The 12,552-nt window shown below is 43.3% G+C and overlaps 1 protein-coding gene across 1 annotated transcript in view; it reads right to left on the bottom strand.

Moving 5' to 3' along the window:
• Positions 1-495: 495 nt before the first annotated feature.
• Positions 496-12,552, bottom strand: part of LOC138982517 (E3 ubiquitin-protein ligase UBR3-like) — a 65,326-nt gene continuing 53,269 nt past the window's right edge. The window contains exons 36-38 of the mRNA XM_070355818.1: positions 9,637-9,852; positions 9,031-9,170; positions 496-6,365 (exon numbers count right to left, since the gene is read on the bottom strand). Coding sequence (XP_070211919.1) covers positions 6,248-6,365; positions 9,031-9,170; positions 9,637-9,852 — 474 coding nt within the window. The 3' untranslated portion in view covers positions 496-6,247. The remainder of the gene's footprint in view (positions 6,366-9,030; positions 9,171-9,636; positions 9,853-12,552) is intronic.

The raw sequence follows: 12,552 nt of genomic DNA, 5'->3' as shown, positions 1-12,552 counted from the left end.
TGTCTTCTTCGACACACCAGCATTGGGTTTGTCTCGTCAAAGTATCGAAATACGATCATGATAATCAGAGACGAGAGATGATGCATGCGTGTCTTAGTGTTTTCCAAGCCCTGAGACTTTCGCTGTGAACGTGGGATCTTTTTCGTGCTAATGTGTACACACGGAGGTGTTCGGACACCGAAGAGAGTCTGCACAAAGTTGACTCCGAGAAATAAATCTCTCGCCGAACGTGGGGATCGAACCCACGCTAATAGCGACCAACTGGCTACAAAGCCAGCGCGCTACCAACTGAGCTACGTCCCCGCCCGAAGAGAGAGTACCTTATTGCAAGACTGAGAGAGAGAGAGAGGGTGCACCTTTTCACGAGAAAGAGAGAGAGAGGATGAAAAATGTCAACAAAATAAGGGCACATGAATCAGAAACCAACCAACCTCTCATACTGACAAATTCACATACAAACAGTCAGACAGGAAGAAATTCACAACTCAGACAGAATAATTTGTTGACTTTTATGTGATTTCACACAAAAATAAATTACAGCATATGACTTGTAAGTACAGCAAAACCCAGGAATCAGTCAGATGAGAGGCACAGCAGTAGAGTGACGGATCCTTTTCATAAGACCACCAAAGCACAGCAAATCCCAACCTAATAAACACGCCTTTTTTTCAGACTCTTCAACCATGTAGCCTGAGTGATCAGCTAAGAATAGATAGAGGGGAAAACGCAAGTTGCTTCAGAAGATGTTTTCTGATGTCTTTGTTAATCTAGCAGGCAAAAAGAAAGTAAGGCATCAGTCAAGTACATGTTTACAACCTTGACTTGAAAAGGGTTTATAAGGTTTGTCGACATTCTTCATCATTATTTTAGTGAATAAAGGGTTAGACTTTCAGAATGTACGACACCAGTTTCTGAATCCACAAAGCAAAAGTGACAATTTTAAATATTCCTAAATGAGTAACACAAAGCATTTGAATGATAATGATAATGTTCACTTATGAACTGCCCCCTTCTTACCAGAGTTCATGGAGATTTACAACTACAACAAAAATAAATAAATCAAAATTAAAAAAATCGGGCTCTGACATTGCAAACTTACACAGTAAGATTTGTGAACAAAATCCAACCATTACTTTTGTAGTCATTTCAAGCAGTAGTGCCATATTAAGACAAATCAACTCAAAATGACCTATATCAGTGAAGCAATGAAAAATCACTTTCAGTTGACAGTGACAGTAATCACAGTGTAACCCAGTCAATCTGTCAAGGGGAACCATGCTTCTTGTGTGAGCAATCATGTTCACCACCACAGATCTCTTTTAGCATTTATACAAGGATAAGGATAAGATTTGACGGGCGCTGTGGCGGGGTGGTAAGACGTCAACCTCTTAATCAGAAGGTCGAGGGTTCGAATCCCGCTCGCGGCCGCCTGGTGGGTTAAGTGTGGAGATTTTTCCGATCTCCCAGGTCAACTTATGTGTAGACCTGCTAGTGGCTTATCCCCCTTCGTGTGTACACGCAAGCACAAGACCAAGTGCGCACGGAAAAGATCCTGTAATCCATGTCAGAGTTCGGTGGGTTATAGAAACACGAAAATATCCAGCATGCTTCCTCCGAAAGCGGCGTATGGCTGCCTTAATGGCGGGGTAAAAACGGTCATACACGTAAAATTCCACTCGTGCAAAAAACACGAGTGTACGTGGGAGTTTCAGCCCACGAACGCAGAAGCAGAAGGATAAGGATAAGATTTCAAATATTCCTGCAAGGTTACCCTCATGGACATTCGGGCTGCTTTCACACTGGGGAAAGCGAGTTGCCATAAAGCATGCGCTTACCTATTTCCTCCCCTTCTTTTTCCTGCATGAATGTATTCATGTTTCTAAACCCTGAGACTTTTACTGTGAACTTGGGTTCTTTATCGTGCGCATGCATGCACACGGGGGTGTTCGGATACAGAGGAAAGTCTGCACAAAGTTGACTCTGGGAAATCGATCCCTCGCCGAACATGGGGTTGAACCCATGCCGATAGTGATCACTGATTTTTGAAACCAGTGACTCTGCCGACTGAGCTATTTCCTCACCCATGGCATAAGAGCATCCAGTCACTTGAAGAAATATCTTCTTCTTCTTCTTCGTTCATGGGCTTAGACTCCCATGTTCACTCATGATTTTAGCACGAGTGGAATTGTACGTGTATGGCCGTTTTTACCCCGCCATTCAGGCAGCATACGCCGATTTTGGGGGAGGCATGCTGGGTATTTTCGTGTTTCTATAACCCACCGAACTCGGACATCTTCTTCTTCTTCTGCGTTCGTGGGCTGAAAGTCCCATGTACACGTGTTTTTTGCACGAGTGGAACTTTACGTGTATGACCGTTTTTTACCCTGCCATTTAGGCAGCCATACGCCGTTTTCGGAGGAAACTCGGACATGAATGACAGGATCTTTTCCGTGCGCACTTGGTCTTGTGCTTGCGTGTACACACGAAGGGGGTTAAGTCACTGGCAGGTCTGCACATAAGTTGTCCTGGGAGATCCGAAAAATTTCCAGCAGGCGGCAGCGACCGGGATTCGAACTCACGACCTCCCGATTAGGAGGCCGACGTCTTACCACCACGCCACTGCGCCCGTCGAAGAAATACCAAATATCAACTGCTTGGTTGTTTCCTGTGCAAAGTGAGAATTTGATAAATAACCTTTGAAAACTGACATATGTGTCAATTACAAAATTCAGCAAAAACAAATCCATGCACGTACATATACAAAAAGCAGTCAGGTAAAAGATTTTGTGTACCGTACTTTCCGGGTCATAAGGCGCGACTTTTTTCCTCAAGTTTGACCCCTGCGTCTTGTATAACGAAGCGCCTAATCCATGTATGAAATACGAAAAAAATCAAAGAGTGAGACCGCCCCATAGGTTAAAGGTCACTGACCCTGGTGCAGGAAGTGTTTCCTCTCTCAGATCTATGACAGGGGAACCACCTCTCATAGCAAAAACTGGGTCATTGACCCCTGGGAAGAAGGTCAGTGTCTAAACAAGGCAACCCAGCTATCACAATGGACCTGCCTTTGATCTCGCCGCACACACAGAGCACACATATTTCCACTCTGTATTCTTCCTTTGATGTGCGGCTTATTTTCATTCTTCGACCGTTTGTTACCGGTATACTTTTTTAATTTTGGTGCGCCCTATCGGCCCCCTGCGCCCAATGGGTGACTGGATTACAATTTTGTTTAAAAAGAAGGGGGTGCGCCTTATGCGCTGTAGCGCCTTGTAACCCGGAAAATACGGTATGTACCCAATCTAAAAGATGCTCATATCTCATGTAAAAGCCAGAACAGAGCTGTAGTGTTAAACATGTTCGCTTACACGAGAAAGATAATACCTTTAAGCATCAGTTTACCACTTCAAAAAAATACAAATGTTACAGGCAAGACTACCCAGAAAAAATTTATATGCTGGAGGTCATGAAACCCTAGAATTGTGTAAAGTTTCAAAGCTTTGTCTTTATCAGCATCAGAGAAAATGATTTCTATTTTCTGTCCCGAAGTTGACCCTGCCATGACCTTGAAAATTGAAGGTCAGCCAGACTTGGAGCATGTCAAACCTTAAAAGTGTGCAAAGTTTCAAAGCTCTAGCTTAGACAACATCTGAGAAAACCTTAATGTTATTTTGTGTGTCTTCGGACAGCCGGATGGCCTAACATTGCGCATTACTCAGACTCTCCTGATTACTCAGGTGAGTGAAAACTGAATAAGATAAACATTTCTTTGGCACAAGAAACCCCAATGCACACAACAGAAAACAAACATTTTACCAAGTCGTCAAACAAAACAAGTAATTCAATGAACCGACTGAAAGATGATTTAAAAAAAAAATTAGTCAAGTACTGTACTACATGTAATTGTAACATGAAACAACTGTCAGTAGTGACAACCAAACTTTATCAGGCATCAGTTAGTATACCCTTCATAAAGGATTTCTTCATTTTCACTTTTCTCCTATTTCAACCTTTATAGAAATCACATCAATATAATAAATAATGAATATCCCAGCTTACTTTGTTGTACATTTTATTCACAGCTTTATTAACTGTTAATCACAGTCACATCTATGTTAGACTAGTACATGTATTTCTAATGCCATTCAACACTGACATATTCACCACCCACATGCATGCTTGCACACATGCACACCCATGGGCAAACACCAGAGACATAGATGCATGAATGCATTATACACACACAAACACATGCATGGGCAAAAACCCAGAGACATAGATGCATGAATGCATTACACACACACACACAAACACTAGCATGGGCAAAAACCAGAGACATAGATGCATGAATGCATTACACACACACATACACATGCATGGGCAAAAACCAGAGACATAGATGCATGAATGCATTACACACACACATACACATGCATGGGCAAAAACCAGAGACATAGGTGCATGAATGCATTACACACACACACACACACACACACACACACACACACACACACATCCATGGGCAAAAACCAGAGACATGCATGAATGCATTACACACCCACACACATGCACACCCACATATGCTTGCATGTACTACCCCCTTCCACACACACACAGAGACTGGCTCACCCCCCCTCCCCCCTCCTCTCAACACTAGAGAGTAACAGGTACTTCTTTCAAATTTAAGCCAAGCACTCTTTATATATTTGTGTAATACTGACATACACAATCGAGGTTAATGCAACACAAAACAAGAACATTATCTTTTTCTTATCACCAGATGAAAATCTCAAACAAACACATCATATCACTGGCCTATAGCAACATAGCAACCAACTCTCTTATGCCTCCACACCACTCTAAAAACTCTGATAGAGGTGTTAATAATCACAGCGTCGCAAATTTCATGAACAGAAAGTAGCTCAGCCAGGATGTTTTTCTGCAACGAAATTGTCTTTACAAATTCACCACTAAGTCTTACACATTTATATTTATTTGTACATACATTTACATGCAGAAAAGTACTGCACTAAACAAACAGAAACAGATACAGTATGTGAGGGAAAATTGATGCATATGAACAAAAAAGAAAAGTACATGTACAAGTATCGAGTGACATGTGTGGAGACAGATAAAACCTAAGTGTGAACTGTGGAGACAAATTTCAAACATTATCATATTTGTGAGAAATTTCCTTTTTGAAGCCTACTTCTTCTGTAGCATGATGTAATTTGATCTGTCCAGCTGAAAGGTATTTCTTTCAATTAAATAACTGAATATATATATATGCTAAATGTACTCTCATACCATACAAACAAAAAACAAAAATAAAAACGGCCAACAGTTTTCTTGTGCATTGTGAAAAAAATACGAAAATCTTAGTCATGCCCTATTACAAAGTCTGAATTTCTCTTTCAGAGACAATGAAGTATTTTTATATTGTGCTGTTTTCTTGTGCATCACAAAAATATGAATGTGTACTTATTTCTGTTAAAGATAGGTGGGTATACATTTTAACTCACCAATGTAAGCCAACAGCACTAAATTGAAATGACCCAGAAGAGCCTCAGCAGCAGATAAACAATGCATTACAAGGTATGAAAAACAAACTGGCCCACTGAATCCTGACTGACACCAGACAACAACTGTTGAATTTTAGACAGTAAACTATCAGCAAAATCAGCAGCTTTTGTCTTGCCACTGTTTGCTAATTGTTTCTAGCGTTAGTCCACACAACCCAAACTTTCTCCTCTGCCTATGGTATGAAAGACGATCATTGTTGTTACGTTTACTCCAAGTACTGACACTTGTGAAGATGAAATATAGCGGTCAAAACAGCAGATGGCGACAGATTTAATCAGCTATTCTAAAATGATAAACCTCGAATGCTTTAACACATTAAGAGTCAGAGAGAAAAACAAAAGCCACCCCCTTATAAGCAAACAAAGAACAGGACATGACATTTTCAAAGAAGCTGGCACATTTTCGTTTTTTACAATATCGAGCACAAAAATGTACATGGATTAGCGCACAAATGTACATGTATCACATCAGAGCAAGTAGATGTTGCATAAGCCCTTTCATGAATGAATCAATACAGCAGAATGTGCATACACAACAAATGACACCCTGGACAAGCTCAAAAGTTCACAAGGAACTTGGTTAATCACAGCCACCGATAGCAGCATCGCAGCACACAGCTCTCGCCCAAAGATGATGCCAGACAGCAGTGAAGAAAGGTAGAGTTTCACAGTCGGTCCCTGTGCCAGATCCATCGTTTGCAGCTCTGTTCGAAGCTGTGGGAAATCCACTGGCTCTCCAGCAGCTTGAGACGGTCCCGACTCAGGTACAACGGCTTGCCACGCCTGCAAAGGATGTACCACAGTGAATAGGCAGTGTTCGTGTAAACTGGAAAATTATCTGTATTTTACCCGCCCTAAGGAACAAAGATAAGAAAGCCCTCTAAAAAAAAAGACAAAGATAAGTGAGAGTTATGCAGATCCAGTCTCTTGGCACCCGAGAGAATAAAGAAGCATTGAAATGAACATATGACTTTTCCCCTGAAATCAGAGTATGACTGCCTACATGCCAGGGAAAAAAACGGCCATACAAGTGTATGTGAGAGTCGCAGCCCATGAATGCAAAAAAAGAAGAAGAACAGATGCCTTTCACTTTTTGATGATGTCTCTCGTGTGTGCATCCTGGCAATCCACCTGCAGATGCTGAAAAGCTCTAGCTTCATGACAATAGACGATCTTCGGAAATAACATGCATGGGTTCTGAAAGAGTGAATACTGTTGCTTTTATTGAGTAAACTTGTCCACATGACATAATACGCCAGTCACTAGTCATGGGTGTGTCTGAAACACATGACATAATACGCCAGTCACTAGTCATGGGGTGTGTCTGAAACACATGACATAATAGGCCAGTCACTAGTCATGGGTGTGTCTGAAACACATGACATACTACGCCAGTCACTAGTCATGGGTGTGTCTGAAACACATGACAATACACCAGTCACTAGTCATGGGGTGTGTCTGAAACACATGACATAATAGGCCAGTCACTAGTCATGGGTGTGTCTGAAACACATGACAATACACCAGTCACTAGTCATGGGGTGTGTCTGAAACACATGACATAATACGCCAGTCACTAGTAATGGGGTGTGTCTGAAACACATGACATAATACGCCAGTCACTAGTCATGGGGTGTGTCTGAAACACATGACATAATACGCCAGTCACTAGTCATGGGGTGTGTCTGAAACACATGACATAATACGCCAGTCACTAGTCATGGGTTGTGTCTGAAACACATGACATAATACGCCAGTCACTAGTCTTGGGGTGTGTCTGAAACACATGACATAATACGCCAGTCACTAGTCATGGGTTGTGTCTGAAACACATGACATAATACGCCAGTCACTAGTCATGGAGGGCGGGGATGTAGCTCAGTCGGTAGCGCGCTGGATTTGTATCCAGTTGGCCGCTGTCAGCGTGAGTTCGTCCCCACGTTCGGCGAGAGATTTATTTCTCAGTGTCAACTTTGTGTGCAGACTCTCCTCGGTGTCCGAACACCCCCGTGTGTACACGCAAGCACAAGACCAAGTGCGCACGAAAAAGATCCTGTAATCCATGTCAGAGTTCGGTGGGTTATAGAAACACGAAAATACCCAGCATGCTTCCTCCGAAAACGGCGTATGGCTGCCTAAATGGCGGGGTAAAAAACGGTCATACACGTAAAATTCCACTCGTGCAAAAAACACGAGTGTACGTGGGAGTTTCAGCCCACGAACGCAGAAGAAGAAGAAGAACTAGTCATGGGGTGTGTCTGAAACACATGACATAATACGCCAGTCACTAGTCATGGGTGTGTCTGAAACACATGACATAATACGCCAGTCACTAGTCATGGGGTGTGTCTGAAACACATGACATAATAGGCCAGTCATTAGTCATGGGTTGTGTCTGAAACACATGACATAATACGCCAGTCACTAGTCATGGGTTGTGTCTGAAACACATGACATAATACGCCAGTCACTAGTCATGGGGTGTGTCTGAAACACATGACATAATAGGCCAGTCACTAGTCATGGGGTGTGTCTGAAACACATGACATAATAGGCCAGTCACTAGTCATGGGGTGTGTCTGAAACACATGACATAATACGCCAGTCACTAGTCATGGGTGTGTCTGAAACACATGACAATACACCAGTCACTAGTCATGGGGTGTGTCTGAAACACATGACATAATAGGCCAGTCACTAGTCATGGGTGTGTCTGAAACACATGACAATACACCAGTCACTAGTCATGGGGTGTGTCTGAAACACATGACATAATACACCAGTCACTAGTCATGGGGTGTGTCTGAAACACATGACATAATACGCCAGTCACTAGTCGTGGGGTGTGTCTGAAACACATGGACGAGGAGAACGTGTAGAAAGTTTGCCTCAACAAAAAAAAAAGCAAGAGAATTCACTCTTTCACAACCTGTCCAAACCTGACAAAGTTATTTTTGGAGTTAGTCTATTTTCTTCTTCTTCTTCTGCGTTCGTGGGCTGAAACTCCCACGTACACTCGTGTTTTTTGCACGAGTGGAATTTTACGTGTATGACCGTTTTTTACCCCGCCATTTAGGCAGCCATACGCCGTTTTCGGAGGAAGCATGCTGGGTATTTTCGTGTTTCTATAACCCACCGAACTCTGACATGGATTACAGGATCTTTTTCGTGCGCACTTGGTCTTGTGCTTGCGTGTACACACAGGGGGTGTTCGGACACCGAGGAGAGTCTGCACACAAAGTTGACTCTGAGAAATAAATCTCTCGCCGAACGTGGGGACGAACTCACGCTGACAGCGGCCAACTGGATACAAATCCAGCGCGCTACCGACTGAGCTACATCCCGGCCCAGTCTATTTTCTTCAAACACTGATCCTCTCACTTTGCTTGGGATACCAAAAGCATCTTACCTTTCACTATTTAGACTTGTTGAAAACACTATGACTTACTTGAGGTCCCTGTCCTCTTCGCCGTGCTGGTCAAGGTAGACTGACCCCCAGAGAGTAGCGCGAGGTCCCCTCAGCACCACCACAATGCTGGAGTTGACCAGCAGGAAGATCCCTGTCCCCCCTCCGCACTGAACGGAGTGCTGCAACATGTGTGTAGCTCTCTGGTTAGATCATAATTGCTTTGCTTGTGTACAATAATATGCAAGCACACACACAGACACATGCACGAAGGCAGGCATGCATACACAGACTCACACACAGACATACACACATATTCACACAGTCACTATCACAACCTCCCCCATTATAACATCTCTTTCTCTCTCAACACCCAAACCAACACAAACACACACACACACACACACACACACACACACATAGACATACACAGAGTCACTATCACAACCTCCCCTCATATTCTCTCTTTCTACGCCAACACAAACAGACTCTCTCTCTCTGTCTTCTCTCTCTCTCACCCACTCCCCCACCTTACCCCCTCCCCCCCCCAAAAAAAATAAAAAAATAAAATAAGATTAATGAAAAAATCATTTAAAAAACAACAACACAATTACACACCACACACACACACAATACACAAATACACACCCCAACACACTCAAAGATGTTCGAATTGGCGTCAGCACAGCATGCTTCTCTGAAGCACAGGAAGGCCCCACAGATGAGACAAAGGGCTGGATCTTTGGGAACACGACGACATCCGTTGCACGTCTGATGCCGGAACATGCGGAATATCTCGTAATACCGTTCCGGTAGAGCCATCAGATGAGGAGGCATCCATTTGTCATCGATGTTCAGCAGTGACTGGAAATTAAAAATTTTAGTAATAAATTTTCATTTGATTAATATACTTACCCAACTCACATATAGCAATTAACTCTAGTTCAGTGCTGGTAACGCTGTACGCATCCCCTTGGTAACAAGGGAAGCCCCTCTAAAAAAAGAGTGACCAATACCCATAAGGCCATATTAATACATACTTCCGACTTCCGTATGCGCGCGCATACGCCGCCATATGCATCATTCCAAACGAAGCCCAACTCACTCCCCTTTTTTAGAAATCCACCCCCCACAGCGGGGAGGCGGGAGGGAATAAACGATGTGAGTTGGGTAAGTATATTAATCAAATGAAAATTTATTACTAAAATTTTTAATTAAATTACATATCTTACCCAACTCACATATAGCAGATTGCTACTATAGGTGGAGGGCACTTAACCCAATCAGGAATAAAGAATCTGTCCTGCCGCTAACAGAGCAGGTAACCCAGAAACACATCCTATCTCAATGCATAGGCATCTCTGAGATAAACACCAACGAAAAACCTTTCAATAAAGCCAGCAAGCCGACTCAAGAACACAGTTCTGCCAGGAGACCAAATCGAAGAACAGCTAGAGTGGAAGCCCAATCTCTTGCCTCGTGAGGCCTAGCTGTAGTAAAGGGCAAAACTGCCCTGACATCCCCTGCCTGACTCTGCCACCATACATAAACCTGTCTAACTATGGTGGAGACCCAATTGGCTAACACTACTCTCGAGATGTCTTTAGAGCGCACCATAACGAGTGAGATAAAAAGAAGTTCCTGAGATTCCGATCTAGTGTGCAGAGTCCTTAACGGAAAACTGTGGAGGGCTATAACCGTACAAAAATGTACATCAGAATCTCCAAGAGCCATAAAAACGCTCAAGAAAGGAATATAGAGTCCGTGCTGTTCGAAGAGGGAGGACTGACTGACTGCCCCCCCCCCTGTCTACTGCCACCACTTGAAGGCATACCTGAACACTGTGGCAGTCCATATATGCAAGGTTGACCTCAACAAGTCATTACCCCTACCAAAGTTGAAAGACATTCTTTCTTCCTTTATATAAATTAATCAGTGTTTAACGTCGTATATAACCGTTCAAGGTTAAAGGGCGACGAAGCAGAAAGATAAGAACAAGAGCCCTTAGATTTAATGATCTCAAGCAATCCGTGCAAGTCAGAAAAAATCTTCAAAACTCGAACAGACCAAAAGGCTCAATATGGCTCTAGGGGAGCCAAAATAGTGATTAAGATTTGAACGGTGAATCAAAGTTGGTAACTCCAGATTCCGCTTATATGCCAGAAAACCCAAAAGAAACCTAAGTGCCATAGATCAGTCTTTCTCCGAAAATCTGTCTATAGCAAAATTAGCAGAAAAAACACTTACTCCCACTTCTCACAGAAGCTACCCGAGTAAGCATGCCCGATTTCCGTGTTGATCAGCAAGGCTAGTTAAGTAAAAGAGTCAAAGAATCCAATCACAAAAACCCTAAAACTAGGAGCAAAGTCCAAGAAAGGAATGAAGATCAGCTTTCAGCAAGCCTAAAGTAGGCCCTCTTAAACTTGCTGGTTATAAAGCCACCAAGAGAAAAAATAGCACCGAGCTGTCTCAGTGAAACTGATATCACATAAAGTCTTAAACAAAGACGTGGGAGAAAAAGAACGGAAAACCAAAATAGGTGGCTCGCCACCTTCATTGTACCGAGAGAAGAGGAGTTCTATCCGTTAAAACATAAGCCATCTGTTCCAAGCCAGACAACAAGACAAGTACCAGTCCAGAGTTGACGGGCAGAAGAGCCCGAGCAACTCAAAAAAGTATCCTACAGTAGACACCCGTGAGAAACGAGTGTGAGCAAAACCGGAGCCCTCTTGCCAGCCTAACGAGGTCTGGCAACCCAAAAAGAACGGGCCCAAATTGTGCGACCGGCAGGCCGCTCAAAGTAAAACAAGAGTAAAAATTTCCATGCCCGGCAGTCGGGCGACGAAGATAAGCAAAAGGCGATAGTACCAAAAGGCAAAAACTCATTATTAGAAATTTCTCCCATTCCCCCTAAGGAACAAAAACACGTGGTCAAAGAGAGTCTGCTCCAAGTGGCCATTTGGCCGACAGACTTAGAGAGTCCGCCCAGTCATAGAGACTCTCATGAAGGTACTTCGCTGCTAAAAAGATCTCGTGATGGTAAAACCACCAAACCCTCTCATGTTCCGTGAGGAAGCGATAGGGAGTGAGAGACCCCCTTTTCTTGCTGAGAAAAGCCCCCTGTGGAGTTGTCTGCTTGAAACAACACATGTTCCAACCCTTTGTTCTATTGCTTAACACCCAACAGACCACAAAGGGTCCTATAAAAGCTGAGAAGCCTTAGACATCTAACGTGCTCCAGCCCTGCACTCCCAGTTACACCTGGAGTAAAGAACTTCTATCAAGGACCGCTTGCACAATCTCCAAGAGATCCAAAAACGGCTCAACAAACGTATGACTTAGAAAAAAGATCAGAACCCTGAAGCTCTGAAATACCAAACGAACCATGAAAGAGAACCAAAAGGGAGGCACCCGTGTCTCCCCCCACAAAGAGGGAAACCTAATCCCCCCCAGCCGCTGTGTTAAACACAAAGGCGAAAGAAGAGTGATGCCGAGAACTAACTTCCAGTTGACATAACTGCCACAAGTGTGAAAGAAAGCGTGCTTTTGTGTGCCTACCAACAC

Source organism: Littorina saxatilis, linkage group LG12, assembly GCF_037325665.1.
Source record: "Littorina saxatilis isolate snail1 linkage group LG12, US_GU_Lsax_2.0, whole genome shotgun sequence".
Classification (NCBI taxonomy): domain Eukaryota; kingdom Metazoa; phylum Mollusca; class Gastropoda; order Littorinimorpha; family Littorinidae; genus Littorina; species Littorina saxatilis.
Note: the sequence above shows the minus strand (reverse complement) of the source record. Positions and strands in the feature narration are given on the sequence as shown.